Source organism: Tachypleus tridentatus, chromosome 10 (genome assembly GCF_004210375.1).
Source record: "Tachypleus tridentatus isolate NWPU-2018 chromosome 10, ASM421037v1, whole genome shotgun sequence".
In the NCBI taxonomy this organism is placed as follows: Eukaryota; Metazoa; Arthropoda; class Merostomata; order Xiphosura; family Limulidae; genus Tachypleus; species Tachypleus tridentatus.
Genome location: NC_134834.1, coordinates 101,925,118 through 101,947,935, shown reverse-complemented (window position 1 = coordinate 101,947,935; position 22,818 = coordinate 101,925,118). Strand labels below are relative to the sequence as shown.

Genomic DNA, 22,818 nt, shown 5'->3' with positions numbered 1-22,818 from the left:
AACAGTTTAGGAAGGCATGTGAAGTTAAAATGTAATGTATATCTTTGGTGATAAACAGTTTAGGAAGGCATGTGAAGTTAAAGTATAATGTACATCTTTGGTGATAAACAGTTTAGGAAGGCATGTGAAGTTAAAGTTTAATGTATATCTTTGGTAATTAGCAGTTTAGGAAGGTGTGTGAATTTAAAGTCTAACATACACATTTAATATTAAACAGTTTAAGTAGTAGTGTGAGGTGAAAGTGTAATGTGTATCTTTGGTAATAAACAGTTTGGTTGGTTGGTGTTTATTAGTGCAGAGTAACTAAGCTATCTGCACCAAACAACCAGTAAAAATAAAACTATCAAAATATGTAAAGAGAAATCATGTTAAAACAAAACAAAGTCCAATTTTTGAATTAAAAACTAAAACAGAGTTACCATCACCAATGGCACTGTCCAACATCAAGGATGATCCCATGGTAAAAATATGTCTAAAACAGTGCTCCCACTCACAGTTGTAATGATGGCATGACGGTAAAATGTGGGATATTGTGACTTGACATACCACACATTGGTGCATCAGTACCAGATGAAAGAAAACAATGAGTTAAAACACTGTGACCAATGTGTAGCCTAGCCATAAGAAGTTCCTCCTTCTGATCCCTATGAAAACAAGACAGTGAACAAAGAGAAATAAAAGGTTTGATCTGGAAAAGCTTGTTATCACATTGTTCATTCCAAGTCAATTGTCAACTGGTGCTGAGACAAGCCTTTAATACAGGAGCTGTAGTCCATGTATGGAACAACCATGGCTGTAATAGCACCAAAGGAAACAGAGTTATGGCTGAGAAACTGTTATAGACTATCTTTGTTACAGACCCTAATCTTGTATTTTTCAAACTTCCAACTAGTAAGCCTAATTGACTGCTCTGTAAGAAAATACCACAGAGTCAAGTTATTAAACAAGTTAATTATCAAACACAATAAATAAATATTTTTCAAATGCAATTCAAAATAAATTCAACAAAAAAGCAACAGTTTCTCATTACAAAAATGTCTTTATTTTTATACAGAACAGGACAGACTTTATTTGTAACATAAGAATTTCAAATACTGTATGTTAGTCAAAATACATCAATTTGCAGAGCACATCCATACATTTGTACAACTTTAGATTGCATTTTGTTAACAACTGACATGTACACATCTTCCCAGCTATGGTTTTGAATTCTTTTCACTAACCTGAAAGATAAAGAAAAAAATGTTATGTAAAGAATCAAAAATATACATTCATGTATTTCTTCTACATGTGATTAAAAATATACATTCATGTATACATACGATTAAACAACTTACATACTTCTCTTTATTTGTTGGATGTTACAATTCTATCAGATAATACTCATTACACATGAATCAAAGATAAAAACTAATATATGAAGAAAATGCTTAGAACGTAATGTATAAATTCACCTTACTTTCATTCATAAGTTCATATAATTATTAGATAAAATACTGTCACAGAACACATACGTTCTCTAGTTACAACTCCTTTTTATCTTTTGTACTCAATGAACACCTGTTATTAATAAAACTTAATATTACAAGATTAACCCTTATAATAACTAGTAAAGATCCACATAGTCACTTTGCATCCAGACACTACCACAATTTTGCACAATTTACTTAGAAACTAGTAGTCCTTAAAATGTACTAATTGTTGATTTATTTCAATTAAAACAAAGCCACTACCATCTATATTAGAAACTATCTCACCTGTGGAAGTACTTGATTAACAGATCTAATTTTTCTAAATCTCTTTCCTCCACTACATCCAATAGGTAATCACCAAATACTTCCATGTCTTTAACTTCTGGCTCTGTGTTGGATATCAAAATGTTTAGTTCAGAATTTTACACAAAATTACTGATACTATAGTCAATATCTCACCAACAACTACTGGGCTACTACTGTTTGATTGAATAGTGAGTTTTAGCCATTATTCATATCATCTTCTCATAGCCACAGAATGTGAAGTGTGTGTTTGTGGTAATGGTACCAGAGTTTTGAAAACTTGAAATCAGAGTCTGAGAATGCAACCATTTAGACATGCCCAGCTTATCTTTAAAGGGACCTTCAGAAATATATTAAGAAATCAAGACCTACTTTCAATGGAGTTTATTTTAAAGACTATACATAATATTCTGCACAATAACATGCCAGTCTTTACCCTGTACATCCCACAGGTTCACAGTTAAAAGTTGCTGAATGTATGTTCAACCCTCTCTGTAATGTTAGTGTTTAAATACCAAAAGTTGACAAAGGATCCAATAGGCCTAAAATCTGTGATAAAAATTACATATTGCAAGTAAAATTAACATTAAATATTTTCAACTGTGATTGTGTTTCAGCCTAAATGACAAGTTGTGTTATTGAATGAAAGGACTACTTGGTAATGGCTATTAGCACACGTAAAGTATACCAAAAATGTACCTTTCTCTTATTTTAAATCCAAAATAAGGTAACCAATGCAGCAAAAATATTTGTAGTTTTACATGGTTGTTATGATGTTTCTGAACTGTGGAATATGTTTCTGTAACACAAATCTCCACAATAACTCTGTAACACAAATCTCCACAATAAGACTCTGTAACACAAATCTCCACAATAAGACTCTGTAACACAAATCTCCACAATAAGACTCTAACACAAATCTCCACAATAAGACTCTGTAACACAAATCTCCACAGTAACACTCTGTAACACAAATCTCCACAGTAACACTCTGTAACACAAATCTCCACAATAAGACTCTGTAACACAAATCTCCACAGTAACACTCTGTAACACAAATCTCCACAATAAGACTCTGTAACACAAATCTCCACAATAAGACTCTGTAACACAAATCTCCACAATAAGACTCTGTAACACAAATCTCCACAGTAACACTCTGTAACACAAATCTCCACAGTAACACTCTGTAACACAAATCTCCACAATAAGACTCTGTAACACAAATCTCCACAATAAGACTCTGTAACACAAATCTCCACAATAAGACTCTGTAACACAAATCTCCACAATAAGACTCTGTAACACAAATCTCCACAATAAGACTCTGTAACACAAATCTCCACAATAAGACTCTGTAACACAAATATTTCAATACTAAGTCTGACGGCTACATGTAACTACTGTGGTGAGAAATGATGCTGTATATGGAAAGTTCAGTGTTTGGTCTCCTTAGGTATGGTAACTGTATGTAGCTACTGTAGTCAGAAGTGTTGTTGTATGTGACAGTTCCTGTGGAATTCTGCAGTCTAATTTGTAAACAAGACACTGTTTATAAACGTGTGTTACATCACAAGTTATGTTTGCATAATATTATGTACAAATCTTCAGCCGGTCAGTCTAACTAAACTTAACATCATTAGGTGGTAATACCACATGCATTTCCTGTTGTAATACTGTTATCATCTTCTACTACAACAAGAAAAACTTCCTAGACCGAGCACCTTGGAAAAGTGAATTTTCCTTCCTCAAGGGTGGATAGTGAATGTAAAACTTCTGATCAGTACATGGTTGTTACGTTTGAAACGAGGTTTTGTGTTTTGTAAAAGTATCATTAAGTTGCAACAAAATCACTATGTCTGTGATGTGTACATTAATAGAAAACAAAGTGTAGTTCTGAAATAAAAATGGTTCACAGAATATTGTGCAAGTTTGCACATGAAATAATTTATAGATTTATACATATCACACATTGTGTCTAATTCTTGTAATATATAGGTACAATTAATACAAATATGTTTTACATTAAGCATCCATACTTTAATTTAACTGTTATTTAAAAAATATTCAGTTTCCTGTAACATGTAATTAACAGCAAGAGAAGATATATATAATTGTACAGTGTGTAAGACAAATTCCTTGATATGGAGATTTTTCTCCTAAAAGTTTACAATAATAGTATAAACCAATGCTTATCTGCCTTTAACATGCTACCCTGATGCAACAATTTCAATTGTAAAAGAAACAGCATAAAATACGTTCTTAAACTTTATTCCTATAGTGGAGTTTCTCAGAAACTAAATACTTACAAAAATTGTAAGTATGTTTCAGTGGTTTGACTTTAAATCTTCAATAAGGAATCTAACAAATTGGTATCTTGTTAGTTATAATCTAAATGGTATTTTATTACTATATTGTTTTATTTAATACCATTTGTTGTTTCTACTTGTTGAACCTTACTGAAGTCCTGTAGATGAAGACAATAGATCACACTCAGTAGTTTCATAAGTGTGTGTAAGTGTATTTGTTTATTCTCAAATATAGTTTCCAAATGAGATTGTGTATGTATTTATATGAACAAGCTTTGTATCATTCATTATCAAGGTAAATCGACACATATCGATGTTTGTATTCGTTTACTGATTTTTCATGTGTTGTTTTAAAGCAACTAATGAATAATTGACACATTCCACTGACACTTGTATGTTTACAAAAAACATAAGATTTTAACAATTCTCTGCTTGAAAACAGCAATTTCTGTGAGTACTGCAAATTTATCTTAATCCTGGAAATAATCTCTGCAGCATTTTGATTATTGAATTCTGCTGAAACTGAAGTAATATTTCAGTGTTCAAACTATTCAGGTCAGATCATACCTGAGTTACTAAGGTCAGGTATGTGACTAGGTCTAGATATTTTATTATTCAGTATGCTCAAGTCTAATGGCTACGTATATGTGCTGTGATCAGGAATGTTATCTTAAAACATTTTACTATTTATTTTGGTGTAAAAATTGGGAATTTTCAACTGACAATTCAATTTTACTTTCTCAAGTCCCTGATCTAATAACTAATGTCTAGGTTTGATAACCATAGTTACATGTGACATCTATCATGAGATCCAGGTACAAAGTTTTATATTTGTAATCAAAACAAAAGGTTTAAATTGCTAAAACTGTTTCATAGAATAATTTCTAATCTTAAAAATTACATCAGTTACAGAATTTTGCTGAAAATATCTGGTAGAAGTAAAAAAATAAAAGAAAAATACAAGTTTTTACTGAAATCATCAACCTGGAGTAGACTCAATCCATTCTTTCATCAAAGATTTCACGTCTTCTATTTGTGTTTGCCCACAGATGCTTGCTGGAGTCCACTGAAGGGTAGAGACATTTTCACTAATCACTTCTTGTATTCTCTCATCTGGATGTACCTTCTGTAAAATGAATAAATCCTATTAACAGTCCTGAAATGTCAACCAAAAATACAATTCATTATACAAACAATAAAGACATTCCTATGTCTTAAACAGTGTATGCAGTTATTTGATTGTATAACTAAGTACAAAAAGAAACTGTTCTGGTTACAGAATATTAATGGTTATAAACAAATCACTTACTAAAGACAAGTTGAATTATAGAACTAACACATGTTGTCCTTAAAAATTATTTTTATTGAAAGAAGGTTAATAATCTTTAAAAAATTCACTTGAACGTCCTTACTTGTATAATGTAACAAAACATTAAAATAATTCAGTAAGTTCAAAATCAATTAAACTTGTGTTCACTGCTTATTATCTTAAAGTAGAAAAAAAAATTTTTTCACATTAATGGAAAGTTACTCATATTGGGAGCTCACATTATGATGTTTTTTTTAAATGAAACATGCATCTGAAGAAGGTTACATACATTGAAAACGTAAGTAGATGATGAAATCCGTATCCTTGATGGTTTCACACTTTCAGAAAAAATAAAATATCTAAAATAATTTTTCTTTCTTATATTCAAGCAAAGCCACAAATAGTGTCTGTGCTAGCAGTTGCAAAATTTGAATTTGTTTTAAGACAATGGGAAATAAACAATGGACTTTCAGGTCCACCAGAGTATTCACTGAGTTTTGCTAAAGTAATGGACTTTATTGCACTTATGCATTTCCACTGTAAATAATTTTGGGTAACTGAAAGACAACTGTAACTTTACCTGCCATATGACGGTTCTAGATCTTTCTGCAAACAATGAAGGATGAAAGGAGACAGTAAATAGATATTTAGTTAGTACAGATGGTAAACATGTCAAATGTGTGGACAAAAATCCTTTGGTGGATGTGAATGTTAGGATAATGGTGGAAAGACTTAAGTGTTAAAGTACATACAGAAAGCCTTATCAGTCAGTATGATTGTGTTAAAGTACATACAGAAAGCCTTATCAGTTAGTATGATTGTGTTAAAGTACATACAGAAAGCCTTATCAGTTAGTATGATTGTGTTAAAGTACATACAGAAAGCCTTATCAGTCAGTATGATTGTGTTAAAGTACATACAGAAAGCCTTATCAGTTAGTATGATTGTGTTAAAGTACATACAGAAAGCCTTATCAGGTAGTATGATTGTGTTAATATGGTTTAAGAGGTTTCTCAGTTTTACATGTAATTCCTGTGACTTAATGTGATCACCAGTGAATAATGACATGTAACAGCCGAGGTATTTTGAACATTATCTCTCAGTTTCAATGGCAAAATGTCATTCTGACAAAGATTTCACCATAATGACATAGTGTGTAGTTGGCAAGTTGTTCTGGATGTCCAAAATTAGGGACAATAAGAAATCCATTCAAACCTGAATTCAGGAAAAACTGTATCTCAAATCAAGTGTATTACAAGTACATCACAAAACATTTTATAAAAATTGAATGACATTATTTTTTGTTTTTAGAAAAAAATATAAGACTAATCAAACAGCTTGGATTAATTAAAAAAAAAAATGGATGATGGACTTAAGTTAACTAACCAAAAAGCATGTAATCAATTATTTAACCACATCCACCATTCTTTCAAACAAAGCAGATTGTGTAAAAAGTTTCTTTATTTCACGTACAGAATTCTTTATCAAGGCAATGACAAATTGACTATCCATGTTTTAGTTTAAAACTAATGAGTATAAGTAACAGAGACAGTAATATTAAGGGTTACGTTTTAGTCCAGTTACATATGACAAAGCACAACTGTACAGGTAATAAAATTTGAAATATAATATTGTGAGACATTACAAACTTATTGAATACAAAACAGACAGAATACACAGTTTTCACCTTCTGTAAAACACCTTCAACAACAGCTTCAGTTCTTCTAGTGGTTTGTTTGTACTGGTTAACTTTCAGTGGTCTTCCTCTTTTCCCTTGTTTCTTTTTGGGAGAATTTATTCGATCAGGTCTGAATAAGGACCTGTAGGTTCTTGTATCTTTCTTAAAATCATCTTCCATGTTTTTAGGATTACACAAACCATTATTTAATTTCTCATTCATGTAGGCCTCCATAACTTCTGAACGCAGCTCAACTGGTAATGCTTCAAACACACTTCTATCAAATACCTGAAAGAGAGAACAAACATTGAGTGTTCATAATGTAACCGAGTGCTTATTGTAGCATTAGAAATATTTATACAAAACATTATAATACAGGATAATACTATATGTCTGTTACCCCTTAGTTAAGATGCAAGTGTTTTTCAGAACTCTCAGCTTACATTTTAACTTCCTCTGTTTGAAAAGCAACCAACATGTGGGTTTATAAACTGGCAAATAACAAACCATATGTTGTGAATACATTCACAAATAGAAAGTGAATTTGATAAGGATCAGGACTAGCCATGTCCTAGAGCTTAGTTCTGGAATGTAAAGTGTATTTCATACGTAAAGCAACCAACATGTGGGTTTATAAACTGGCAAATAACAAACCATATGTTGTGAATACATTCAAAAATAGAAAGTGAATTTGATAAGGATCAGGACTAGCCATGTCCTAGAGCTTAGTTCTGGAATGTAAAGTGTATTTCATAAGTAAAGCAACCAACATGTGGGTTTATAAACTGGCAAATAACAAACCATATGTTGTGAATACATTCAAAAATAGAAAGTGAATTTGATAAGGATCAGGACTAGCCATGTCCTAGAGCTTAGTTCTGGAATGTAAAGTGTATTTCATAAGTAAACTTTGGTTTTATTTGGTATAAAAACCTAGGTTGGACCTACAAAGATGTATATTTATACAACATATTGAACTTGCAACTTTTAAGCATAACACACTTAATTTGTCTTACTTAAAGGACCTTTTAGTTAATGTCATTAACTTGTGTGGATTTAGCTTCAAATTTCAACTTGTTGCTGGAAGTAGTTTCAGTTTGATTACATTTGAAAAAGCTTAATTGTATTATTATATTGTGGTTTAACTTTTTTATGATATCCAAGTTTAACTCAGATATTTTCCGTTTTGCTTATTTTGAGGTTTCAATTTTATGTTAAGTTTAGGGTTCAAGTAAGTTTATAGAGTGGGACATATCAAACTGATAAGAGCTTTTAAATAGTCTTCAAGCTTTTATCTGTTTGACACACCTCAATAAACACTTTCCTTCTTTTGTCATTGTTTGAGTTTAAATAATTATTTTTTTACTGGTCAAATATTTTTCCTTGACTACTATGATCGTAAATACAAGAGACCACTATAATCCATGGTTTGATACTCTCCAAAACTTCAGTTATCTGGCCTATCTCATTGCTCTGCAAGAAAACTGTTTTCTAATATTATAAAATGCAATTTATGTCACAAAATCATAAGAAATTTTCTTCCAAGTAATGACTTAAATGAAGTTCAACAGTAAATTCCATAAAACAATAAGTGTATTTTATTCTGGTTAGAAAAGAATGATAATTTGAAGCATTTGAAAGAACAGCTTAAAAAATTAAAATCCTAGAATCTAGAGTACCTATGACTAACTTCATTATAGTATTTGTTTAAATAATTTTGAAAAGACTTAACTCTTTGATCAACTCAATACTAATTTGTTGAACTCTGTGGCAATAACCAGAAGTAACAGATCCAATAGAAGTACTTGAACATGGCATTTGGTAATTAAAACAGAAATGTCTGCATTGTGATAGGTTCAGTAAGTTCAAGAACTTAAATAATAGTTGTGTTTTTAGAGTGAATTAAGCATAACCTTTATTGTACTTGAAAGTTTCTCTGTGGTCAGATTAAACACATGTAACACCAGACCAAACATCTTCAGCTGCCTGACCAAATCAACAAATTCAACAGAGTTAATTACTGATAACATCTGAGTACTTTAAACCTAACTACTGATTGATGTAATTTCAGAATGTCCTCATCCTCCTGATCAAATCAACACATTAAACATAATTACTGATAAGATATCAATGTTTTGAAATGAAGCATGACTTATGAAAGGATAAATCAAACATTTTTAAACAATTGATTGAATCAATAAACACAGTATTTTCTTTTTCATATTAATGTCTAAAAAGTAAAAGCAGGTTATTTGAATATGCTACAATATTGTTCACCAAGTGTTTGAGTTTTGTGACAAAATGTATGTAGCAGTTTTTAAACATTTCTCAACTTTGTATTTAAAATCTTAGGTGAAAACCAAAAGTTTTGTTTCAAAACAACTCTTACCTCAGGAACAGCTTCTAACTCCTCCCTATTCTGCATAGTGACACCTACTTTAGTATTACTCACTTCTTCTGTTATACAGACAGTTCCAAACACTGAAACTTGCTTCTCCAACTCTTTCACTTCCTGAGACATAGAAGTAAAACCATCTTCTGGAACAATGCAATTTGTTGCAGAAGAACTTGACTTTTCTTGAAGAAGCTTCTTTCTTTTAAGTTCAGAGGAAGTTTTATCTTCTACATCCTGTTTGTATCCTTCTATCTTAGAATATATTATTTTCTCATGAGATTGGACACTTTGATTGGGTTCTTGTTTTGCATCAGCTGATATTTCTGTTCTGCATATTTCACCCAAATTCAAGCAATTCATCTTGTTCATTGTATTGCTGTTTACTTCTGACTTAGGAGAAATATTTTCTTCAGTTGGCTGCATAAACTCCACTTTTGAACATGAGGCTCCAGGAAGGTTCTTGCTCCCTACATTGGATAAATGGTAAGCTCTCTGTATCTGTTCCTGCAAGTCTTTAGGTAATGCAGCCAACACCGATAGATCAAGCTGTCACGGAGAAAATATTTACAATTTTAAAAATACCAGTAATAATGTTTTTTTGATAAATTTATAACAATGTGTTCATTATAATGACTCTCAATTTAACTTTATCCAGACAGTTTTCAGATTCAAAACACTCACTAATCTTCCAAAATGTGTAATGAAATTGAATTAAGTGGTCTGGAAAGTACAGACTCATTCATGTTATAAGCTAAAAATCCTAAAAACAGTAAGATATATATATAAACCACCACATAATGATAATACACAAATATGCAATGTGTAGGTTCTATACTTTCCTGTATAATGTAATTCAATACATAGTCTTTACTTTCCTGTGTATTTTGATTCAATGTACATACTTTACTTTACTTTTCCATGTAATTTTTAATAAACTGGAGTTACTTGTAATATTAACATAGGCCTCTGATGGTTTTATTGTCTTGCAATTTTTACATGTTCTATAGTAATTCTTGTACACTGAATCCAAAAATGATATCCATTTTTCTTCATTATGTACAGATTTTTCACAAAACATCACATATAAATTTATTAAATGAATCACTTTTATTGAAATTGGGTCACATTTTGTTATGCTTAAAATGTTAAAAACCACTAGCTATAAATTTCTCTAGACTAATTGCAATGAGTGTCTTATCAGTTGTCCTCGAACTCACAAGAAACACATTACTATTATAGAAATGATTAATAAGCCTTATGGAATGTCATTTATGGATATTATTTGTTTGTGCGCACACTTTGATATTATTATTTTCTTTTTAATATTATTTATTTGTTGCTATGACAACAAGAGGTTCTGTAAATGGCCCAAACACATTCTATTTGCGATAAATTTATCAGAAAGAAACAATCACAAAACATTGCAGAGTTCATCTAAAAAAGTGTACTTTGGAATAAAACTTGTTGACCAAAACAAATCATAGACTTCAGACAAAAGTTTACATCATTTGTGTTGAAGGTCTGAGACAATGGATTAAAAAGGTAAGAACAAGCCTTTTCTTTTGGAGTTCTAATGGTCTGGTGTGAACCTACAAACCACAGAGATGACAGCTAATTCTGCTCACGTACTGTGCAAGGTTACAACACTAGAAATGAAAGGGAAGTTTCTTATCTAGATATCCAATCTGCTGTATGCTACAAAATCTGTTGCTCGTGAACCTATTCCACCACAGACTCTTGATACACTTCTATCTGATTCTGATATCAATACAAATGATGATAAGGCTTGTTTTCAATTTAAAAATCTTTTGTATGTCATTGGGTCAACAATCCAGTTATACAAAGTTTCCATGTTTTTTTGTGTGAATGGGACAGGAGAGCATGAAATCAACACTGTATACAGAAGTACTGGCCACACAGAGTCAGCCTGATACCAGGATATAAAATGTGAAAGTTTGGTTCACACAAAAAAAGTCCTATTACTTCCACTTCACATTAAGATGGTGACTGTTTTAAGTATCCATGTGGGCAATTCCCAGGTCTTTCAGAAGCAAAACTTGAAGGGATTTTTCATGGGCCTCCTATTAGGAAATTAACTTCAAATGAACAATTTGAAAGGACAATGAGAAAAGTTGATAAAAAAGTGTGGATTTGCCTTTCAAGATGTTATTGAGAAATTGTTAGGAAACAACAAGGAGTTAATAATAAAAAGTGTTCATTGTGATAACAGAAATAATAATATGATCTGAGTAAGATTTTTTCCTTCTTTATTTGTAGAGAAATCCTTATGTCAGAGAAAAAAACAATATATTATTTTTTGAAAATCTGCTTAGCTTAGTTATACAAAATCTGTTATTAAAACCAAAACGTTTATGTTTCATACCGTAATATTTTTCTACAACTTTCGTTCTGTTACTCAAAGAAGAAACCAAACCATAATGCAAAAAACATTTTCAACACAAATTGCACAGCAAATACAGAAAGTGCTGACACCATAGGAAGCTACTGATTGTGTGAGTGTTCCACAGCCTCACCTGTGATGGAGAAGGCAGAATTAGATCTTCTTGAGTGGAGACTGACGTGTTTTGATTCACTTCACACACTAAGTCATCAGTATTATTAGTTTCTGATCTACTGTTTGGCAAGACGTTAGTTTGATGGCTAATAAAATCAAGAAGGGAATGACTCTTGGTAGCTGAAACAGCACAGGATGGTTCCAGTCGTCCAACTTGTATACCAACCTGAGATAATAAAAATGTTTTAAAAGTTTCTTCTCTAACATTAATGTAAATAATTAAACAATCTGATAAATACAATTTATTAGTTAATTTAGTTACCTGATTAAACTCAACAGAATAATATTTTACAAATTCTATAAAGTTTTAAAACTAAGTAAAATTTTTCTTACTACGGAAATTAATTTCAAGTTAGTCTAATGACAGTTAGTAACGGAATATTGTCTTTACACATATATCATACAGATAATGTTATTGTCAAATGTCATACATAATTACCTCCAGTTTCAAGGTGTGTCTGGAATTTAATTTTATAACCTTTTCATGTTTTTATTTTTAACATGTTTGTGAAATTCCTTTTCCTTCTTTAAAACCTTTCAACTGTATGAATTGATGTAAATCTTAATCTAACTTTTCCACATAAGAAATCAATGATGTACATCATATAATAGGAACAATTTAATTTTAACAAGGATTGGCTAATACTGAAAAAACAAGGAATGTGTGAAAACTAAAGGTTTCATCCTTTTATTCATTGTTTACCTTACCACGTAACCGTGCTTAAGAAGTTCTTAGATTTCTTAGTGTGTTTTGATCTTATGTATCACAATATAACAGTTAATCTTACACCTCTCAAGTCCTCAGGGCTGCGTTTCATCATCTGAAGGAGGGATGTACATTCTCGACTAATAATTTCAGGGTTGTCAGTTGCTGTGTGAAGCAAAAGTGATTTTGCTACATTATCACATACGCCATGACCCATGAATTTTGCAGTTTCCACTGGTGCATCTTTCTTTCGAATCTATTTTTTTTAAAAATTCTCATAAAATGTTAACGAGATTACAGTTAAAAATAACAAAACAGTGACATTTAGTTAATGAAAAACAAAAGTAATTAGTGTAACTTGGTTACACCATAGATAATATTAGGATATCTGTTAGGGTTTTCAACTTTAATGAAAGTCTTTTATCCTATACCATATACAATAACTTACAATACAATTAACAACTTTTATTTATGTCAAAATGTTCATACTAACAACTAGTTAACAATCTAAATTGCAAATAATAGAAAATAGAGATGTTTTAACATTAACTTCTTATAAACACTTTTAGTTATTCGTATTAATTAAAATAACCTACTTATGAACACTTATATTAACTCTACCAAGGTGGGCCTTCCTCTGGCCACAAGTCTATACCACCATATTTGTAGACTTACATTCAACATTTTATTGAACTATTACTTCATAAATGTATATCAATTAGTGTATTAAGATTCAGATTTTAGTATTATACATTAGTTAATTTTTCAATTTAAAGTAAATATGAAAAAGAAATCCTAAATACCAATTTTTCTGTGTCACATGGTATGTTCAATGCAGCATTTGTTAAGACTGAATGCTTATGTCCAAATACAAAAATCTATAGTTTCTTACAAATTAGAAACTCAAATCACCAATAATGACAAGCTACAATATAAAATACGAACCTCCTACATTTTCTATTTGCTGAGATATAACTAGGCTTAGTGAATCAAACACAGTGGCTCTGCTCATCTCTTTCTATTTTTGGAAATGCTTATATATAACTAAAACAAATCAAAGGCTCATAATCTCCCCAATATGGTCTCTGGGTCTTTACAAAGTACTTGTATGAAAAACCCTTTCAAGTGGTAAGACATTGTTAAGCTTGAAAAATCATATTTTTTTAGTTACTAAGTCTGATAAATTATAGAGGAATTCTGTGGTGTTTACATAGTAGTTTATGATTCCGTGTTATTTTATAGTGAATATATAAAACCTAAAAAAAAAAATTTGTAACTTGTTTGTAAATAGTAATAACAGTCATGTGAAAAAGTTAGAGCACCCTATGAAGGCCTGTGTATTTTTGTAACATTTATGGATATATAGATATTTAATCTCAATTTTAACAATACTGAGAGATTATAGGAATATAACTAAATAATTAAAACTGAAGAAAACTTTTCAAGATCTTTTGTAAATGTAATTCTACAAAAATGCATATTCTAACTGAGGAAAAAGTAAGGACACCCTATCTCGAAATAGCTAGTGTTACCCCCTTTGGCTGAAATACCTGCAGTGAGATGCTTCTTGTAGCCATCTACTGGTCTCTGACATCGGTCTGAAGGAAGTTTGCCCCACTCCTCAATGCAGAATTCTGTCAGCTGTGAGATGTTTGAGGGTTTTTTTGCATGTACAGCCCATTTCAAGTCACCCCACAGCATCTCAATGGGATAAAGATCTGGGCTTTGACTCGGCCATTCCAGGACTCTCCATTTCTTAGTTTTCAGCCAGTTCTTGGTGGATTTACTGGTATGTTGTGGATCATTGTTGTGTTGCAGGGTCCAGTTCTGCTTCAGCTTTAATTTCTGTACAGATGGTCTCACATGATCCTCAAACACTCTCTGATACACAGTAGAACTCATGGTGGATTCTATGATTGTGAGCTGTCCAGGTCCTGCTGCAGCAAAGCAGCCCCAAACCATGACACTTCCAACTCCATGCTTCACAGTTGGTATGAGGTTCTTTTCCTGAAATGCTGTATTTGGTTTACACCAAACATGTCCTCTGTTCTGGTGTCCAAATAATTTAATTTTAAACTCATGTGTCCAAAGAACATTATTCCAGAAGTACTGGTCTTTTTCTACATTCTCTCTGGCAAACTTTAGTCTGGCCTTGATGTTTCTCTTAGAGAGCAAAGGTTTCCTCCTTGCACACCTCCCATGCAAGTTAAACTTGTGCAGTCTCTTTGTGATTGTAGAGGCATGCACTTTCACATCAACAGTAGCTAGAGCCTGCTGTAGGTCCTATGATGACATTCTAGGGTTTTTGGAGACCTCTTTTAGCATCTTGTGGTCAGCTTTCAGGGTGAACTTGCTTGGACGACCAGACCTGGGCATGTTGGCAGTTGTTTTGAAAGCCCTCCACTTGTAGACTATTTTCTGGACAGTGGAATGGCTGATTTTAAACTCTTTTGAGATCTTTTTAAATCCCACACCAGACTCATAAGCTGCTACAATTTTCTTTCTGAAGGCCTCAGACATCTCTTTTGCTCTCACCATGGTGCGCACTCTCACTTCAACAGTCAGGAGCACACCAAACTAAATGTCTGTGGTTTAAATTGGGCAAGTCTCATTCAAAATGCTGAGTAACGATCTTCTAATCATGTGCACCTGGTATGATACACCTGTGTGTGAGTTGAGCCATTTTATGTAAGTATAAATGTGGGGATGTCCTAACTTTTTCCTCAGTTCGGATATGCATTTTTGTAGCATGACATTTACAGAAGATCTTGAAAAATATTTTCTTCAGTTTTAATTGTTTGGTTATATTCCTATAATCTCTCAGTATTGTTAAAATTGAGATTAAATATCTATATATCCATAAATGTTACAAAAATACACAGGCTTTCATAGGGTGCCCTAACTTTTTCACATGACTGTTATTACTATTTACAAACAAGTTACACATTTTTTTTTTAGGTTTTATATATTCACTATTTTATATTGAGATTAAATATATATATATATCCAAAAATGTTACAAAAATACACAGGCTTTCATAGGGTGTCCTAACTTTTTCACATGAGTGTATATACATATATGTGTTATAACAAAAATGTGACCATATTTTGCAAAATACTGGTTTGCCAGAACACAACCAAGTCAGGTTACCTTATAAAGGTCAGCTTTATATTAGTGGATATGGTAACATAAGTGCACATACACCACATCATGTCATTTTAGTTAGATATTGTGAAAGGTCAATAAAATAAAAATAATAAATTTTTTATATACATAAAATGTTATGCGATTTAAGCTATTTACAATAAACATTTGTGGTTCTGTGTTATAACCTGTAGCAATACTAGAACGACAAAGTTTAATTCATAAATTTTTCTTTTCTATGTTTTAGAATCAAGCAAACCCATACAAATATACAATAGTGAAAATAACATGTAAAATACAATATTTTCTTTTAATTTTTTTTGACAATTACCTGCATGATATTAAAACATTATGAAGATTTTTTATGTTAAATTTGACAATTTTCTGATGGACAAAAAGTATTTTTAATTTTAAAATCAAAATTACTTCACTTGCTGGACAACTGAAAATATGCACAAGCAAATAACTAATTAAAAATGCCAAACTTAATTAAAACATCTGATACCTTGTGTACAAATGCCTTGTACAGTTTACTGATAACCAAAAAAGGTAGTAAAGATAAATGCACATTTTGAAACGTTACAGTACATCTGTTCTATGGTTATTTTTGAAAATACGGGCTGGGTGGAATCTTTAATTTATTTATAATAAGATAAGCTACTTATGAATACTGCTATTTATTTATATTAATTAACATAAGCTACTTATGAATACTTCTACTTACTGATATTAAATAACATTAGCTACTTACGAATAATTCTACTTACTGACATTAAATAACATAAGCTACTTATGATTACTGTTATTTATTAATATTAACATAAGCTACTTATAAATATTTCTATTTATTTATATTGCTTAGCATCTGTACACTTGAATATTTCTCCAGCAGCTGAATGATAATCATGTTTAAAAAATTACAAAAATTAGACAAAAATGAAAAGTAATAAAATTGAGCTACGTCAAAGGAAATGTAAGATAAAATTAATATTTTATAATAACACACCACACAAAAAAACTAAAATAAAGGAACTACTGACTCTTGTACAAAGAGATCAACAATTTTAAAATATAAATTTAAATAACATTCCTATAAAATACCTTGAGCTTCAGCGTAATTGACCTGCCTTTCATACCAACTTTCTGTAGTCTCTGATGAACTTCCATGGACAATTCTTTGATAAATTCTACTGCTTCAGAAAACTTGAAAAATAAATACAATAAAACCTGGCATTCTTTTGGCATGACTTATAGTTTCTTATTTTAAATCAGACAACTGAATATTTTGTCATTTAGATAAAAAATTATCTAGAACCACACTTGTTTCATTGCAATTAGACAAATTCAAATTCTAAAAATACGCAACACTTTTATCCCTACATTGTGAGCTTCTGTTATAGCTTTTGTTCCTCTGGAATTTCTTTGCTGGACAACTGAAAATATGCACAAGCAAATAACTAATTAAAAATGTTAAACTTAATTAAAACATCTGATACCTTGTGTACAAATGCCCTGTACAGTTTACTGATAACCAAAAAAGGTAGTAAAGATAAATGCACATTTTGAAACGTTACAGTACATCTGTTCTATGGTTATTTTTGAAAATACGGGCTGGGTGGAATCTTTAATTTAATCAATCTCTTTAATGATGGAAATTTAAAAAAAAAAAAGACCTGATATAAACCATACAATAAACAATTCAACACCATCTACTACTAGTTTTTATCCTATAATAATGGGGCCCGGCATGGCCTAGCGCATAAGGCGTGCGACTCGTAATCCGAGGGTCGCAGGTTCGCGCCCCCGTCGCGCTAAACATGCTCGCCCTCCCAGCCGTGGGGGTGTATAATGTGACGGTCAATCCCACTATTCGTTGGTAAAAGAGTAGCCCAAGAGTTGGCGGTGGGTGGTGATGACTAGCTGCCTTCCCTCTAGTCTTACACTGCTAAATTAGGGACGGCTAGCAAAGATAGCCCTCGAGTAGCTTTGTGCGAAATTCCAAAACAAACAAACCTATAATAATAAAGACATTTTAAAGTCTAGAAATCCTTACAGGAAAGGCTTGGTTAAAAAAAACCCTCAAACTTCATAACTAATTTCAACCAAGTTTAGTTAAAAATTATGTTTAATTTCCTCAGGAAATTGGGCAACATAAACATGTGAAGAACTATGAATTTTCACCAATGTTTCCAATACGTTATAAAGAAATATAACAATACGTACATCTTTTTGTTTGGTGTAGGTGTATTGTCTTTTACTCACTATTAATAATCTAAAGTATTTTAGGTGTTTGAATATAAAGTGTGATATACAACACATTTAATTATCAATTTCTCATCAACACTGTAACTGATTATTTATTAATTAATTAATTTTTCTTTATCATAATGTGAATTGCAGTAAGAGAATGTAATGTACAGACATAATATATTTTTTGATTTGCTACTCCTGCTGCAACAGACTATTTTTACTTAATTTATTGCTCATCAGCACTGTTTGGAAGAGCAAAAAAATTCTTTTCTTACAATTCTAAAAAAATCTGACACATCTATCCTCTCCCATCACTACAGTGTCAGCTTCGACTGTACTTTTACTTCACTGGAATTTCTTGAAAGTCTCATAAAGCAGAATAATATTATGCTTCTAAATGATTTTCTATTGACTGAAATTCATTTTTTAATTAAAAAACAGAAGTAACATACTAAGAATGTATGCCTTTTTCACATTGGTAACAACATTGTACCCAACACACAAAACTGACACTAACTTTGGTAAGGCCTTGAAGAACTTCGAATTTCGTACTGTTAATATAAATAAAGATGATTACATTCAAACAAAAACAATTTTTTTTGTTACTCCACATGTTTTATTAGTTTTGGAAGCATATTCCATGATTTCATATCATCATCAAAACTCTTTTCTTATAAGAATTATTCTTCCCTTATATAAAGATGGACAGACAGAAAGTGATCAAATTTCATTGGATGGTGAGAGATGTGCATGTTTCACTTTGTATACTGCATGATGACAGATGTGGATGTTTTATTTGTTGCACTTGATAGTTAGTGTTGTGTACATTATATATGGTGCACTGGATGGTTAGTGATGTGGACATTTTATCTGGTGCACTGGATGGTGAGTGATATTGATGTTTAATTTGCTGCACTGGATGGTGTGTGATGTGGACATTTTATTTGCTGCACTGGATGGTGTGTGATGTGGAGTGATGTGGCACTGGATGGTTATCTGGTGCACTGGATGGTGAGTGATATTGATGTTTAATTTGCTGCACTGGATGGTGTGTGATGTGGACATTTTATTTGCTGCACTGGATGGTTAGTGATGTGGACGTTTTATCTGGTGCACTGGATGGTGAGTGATATTGATGTTTAATTTGCTGCACTGGATGGTGTGTGATGTGGATGTTTTATTTGCTGCACTGGATGGTGTGTGATGTGGATGTTTTATTTGCTGCACTGGATGGTGTGTGATGTGGATGTTTTATTTAGTGTACTATTCTACACATACACTGTATTTTATGAGAGTAATAGATATTGAAATAATGTTGATTGTAATAAACAATTCCTTTATGTCACTTTTAATACTTCTTTACCATCTGAGTGATTTGTGTTGAAAAAAAAATCACTGTTTCATTGGACACGGGTTTTAGAAGGCTACATTGATACCTGTTTTGTCCAAAACAGTAGGCCATTCAAAGAAGTAAATGCAGACATTCAGAGAAAGTTAACCCTTTCTTGTTGTTATAACTACTTCATATCTATTTCTTGGATCAACTGAAAACATATCTGAAAACTTGTACCATTTCAGTTTAACTATAATTATATACATAAATTTGTAATCACCAAAACTACCAATACAAACATTTGTGGGAAAAACCACATACACCTTCTAGATTTTGTAAATCAGAGGTATCATACAAAAACAAAAAACTATACTATGTTTTATGTACTACTCAAAAGTATTATGCAATTCTTTTCTTAGTTTCCAAACTTGTTTCATTTTCTAGACATAACATAGAATAGATATGTCAGTGCCTTGAAGAATAGTGCATCATATCTACATAATTTTGTAGCATTAAATATAGACAAATAACAAGTGCCTTAAAGTTGTACATATGGGGTAATTGTTAAAGAAACACTAATTAGGTGAATAGAGTAGGCCCTTGGAGTTGTTTTTTAATTAAACACGTGGTGATTAGTTATTAAGTAAATATAACTTGGATTCTTTACTGTTGTTTATGTAAACATATATTTAACTTATAGTATGTACAAATTTTGAAGTTTTAGATCTTTCAGATGGTAAACTAATAAGCAGTCATCTTCTACTGCTTCACTTATGTAAAGTAATTAATTCTTTATAACTATATTCAAATATTCACTTGTCATAAAACAAAATGTTTAACACTAAAACAACAAGGATCATAAAGCATTTACAAATAATCTCATGAAAACAATATAACAAAATATTAGTTAATGAACTGTATTACCTATTATGCTGAACAATATCACATTCTAATTATAATATGTATAAAATTATCCTTAGAGGATAACAAAAAATAAATCACTGCAGCTTTTAGACGTCCTGGCACGATTGTCATTTGAACAAGTGTAAAACCAGAACTATTTCATGTGTTTGCTATGGTATGTGATATTTACAGAGATAAAAAAGCTGTACAGAACTGTTAAAACTTGCACACTGTGCTATAAACAACAAAAAATTTACAGATGCCTATTTCAGCAGCTTTCTGGATCCACATCTGTGCATTAGTAACCCAAATCCTTGGATGAAGAAACTAGTGGGGTGTTGTAATGTGTTTCCAATACAAAATTGTGTAGATAAAATCTAGCTATATTCAACAGGCCAGTGCATTTTTTGGGGGACTTTTAGAAGAGTTAGGAATTTCAAAATATACAGCCTACAATTGTGAAGTCTGTTTATAACTTACAAATAATCACAACTTAATAATATAAAATTACAAAAAATGAAGCACATACTTCAATACTTTCTGTGTGAAATACCAGACTTAAGTACAAAATATAGAATATAAAAACTATGGGTGGTTTCACTCGAATAATATTAGTTATAATGTGGGAATAAGGAATTCTGCAAAACAGTTAAAGCTAGCATATATTAACTTACAACCGTTTGCTTTCCACCCATTTTTTGTTTTGATAGCAGTAGCAATCAGTTTGTTTTAATGTTATTTACTTGTATTTTAATGTGAGTACAATATGATAAAAGATCATTCAGTTATCCTTGATTCATGGTTCTGGAAAAGTTATATTACCACTTGGAATTTATGAATTCTGATATGATGTTGCAGCTGAAAGATCCAAACTGTGCAAACTGTTTAATCTGTAACCTATTAGCGAGATGAGGGGTGAAAACTTAGATAAGTGTGACAATCTGTTTAATACTGAGCAAGATCAGTTACTTCAAAGGACCTCTGTTTCATGGAGATTAAAGTCAATTGAATAAATTCATGAGCAATGTGTGTAAACCTTGTTGAGAAATGAATAAATTATTTTGTTAAATGTTTTTAATTCATTATTTCTTATTTAACCTAATCAGTTGACAATACATTTCAGTTATTTATGTAAGAAGAAATAAATATATATATATATATATAAAAATAGACATTTAATATTTACATTTGGCCTATGGTTCTATTGCTGTACTACAGCTATACTATAAAATATATCAAGGTATCACATACGGAGAGTTAGGAAGTATAAAATGTACAAGTTGTAGTAAACAAAGTGTTGTGTAACATGGATATGGGATATTTTAGAATTTATTTCAGTATTTCTTGTTGGATTTATGAAATTAAAACTTTTATATTATTAAAATTCTAATTATAAATTATATTTTAATGTTGAATTTGTTAACATATATTGATAATAAAATAGTCTAACTAAATTTTGATATAACTCTGTAAAGTTAATATTTTCCTAAACCAAAAATGTGTTTCCAATAATACTTACCTCTGCTGACACTACAGTTGTTCCTTGACATTGGTTTTCTCTACAGAAGCATTTGTCTCATATGCTCCAGTCTTTTATATCAACTTAAACACCCTTGGCAATATCTAATTTGCAAAGAGTGGAATAATAAATGAATAACCATTATTGGCCAGCCTCAACCAAATGACCAAGGTTCCATAAGCCACTGGGTTGAAATTAAGGGGTCTTGGTTACTATATCCCACACTGGTGGCCAGGAAAATTGGATCACACTGGTATATATAGACATTCTTGTGACTGGATCCCAAACTACAGCCATAGACCAAAGCATTCTGAACCATCAAAACTACAATGAGAAAGAAAGCAACACTAAATTGAACAAACTTCCTCTTCCTCTTGCAGAAGTCCAAAAGGCACCATCCCAGGCTCAGAAGGATGAAATCATGTATGCCTTACTAAACCAAAGGAACAGAAACCTATCCAGTCTGGAATTATGAACATTCATCCTCTTGTAGGATCAGTTAACTTTCAAAATTATGAGGAAATAGTGGAGCACTTTTCATGACAAATATACTAAGCCGACATTGATAAAAAAGAAGGGTCATGCATACTCCAACTGGATAGCATAGTGTCAAACTTCATCCTCTTCTACAAGAGTAGAGAAACATACTATAGAATAAAAGTCTCTATCCATCACACCAGTGACTGGAAACTGGGTGTGATAGGGACTTCCTAACTCTACTAGTAGAATCTGAAGGGTAATGTACATTGGGGTGCCCTGAGGAACAGGTAGAATCTTCTTTAGCTTTACTCTTGGTAGTCCATGAGTGGTGTTTCATGATAATATGGTAATACCATCTGATAAGCACCTAGATGGTCCACAGAGCCTGTTGCAACCAATAGTAAGAACATTTAAGTTGGTTTCAGTGCAAAATTGGATTGAT

At 31.5% G+C, this 22,818-nt stretch overlaps 1 protein-coding gene across 7 annotated transcripts in view; it reads right to left on the bottom strand.

Annotated features, from left to right (window-relative positions):
- Positions 1-1,019: 1,019 nt before the first annotated feature.
- Positions 1,020-22,818, bottom strand: part of LOC143229978 (DNA repair protein REV1-like) — a 53,664-nt gene continuing 31,865 nt past the window's right edge. For 6 of the 7 annotated variants that reach the window (XM_076462891.1, XM_076462896.1, XM_076462895.1 and 3 more), the window contains 8 exons: positions 16,993-17,094; positions 12,830-13,003; positions 12,001-12,207; positions 9,461-10,012; positions 7,081-7,359; positions 5,069-5,210; positions 1,758-1,860; positions 1,020-1,223 (listed from right to left, as the gene is read on the bottom strand). In XM_076462891.1, coding sequence (XP_076319006.1) covers positions 1,106-1,223; positions 1,758-1,860; positions 5,069-5,210; positions 7,081-7,359; positions 9,461-10,012; positions 12,001-12,207; positions 12,830-13,003; positions 16,993-17,094 — 1,677 coding nt within the window. In that variant the 3' untranslated portion in view covers positions 1,020-1,105. Of the gene's footprint in view, positions 1,224-1,757; positions 1,861-5,055; positions 5,211-7,080; positions 7,360-9,460; positions 10,013-12,000; positions 12,208-12,829; positions 13,004-16,992; positions 17,095-22,818 lie in introns of all 7 variants that reach the window. The other variant, XR_013016145.1, reaches the window with a different exon arrangement.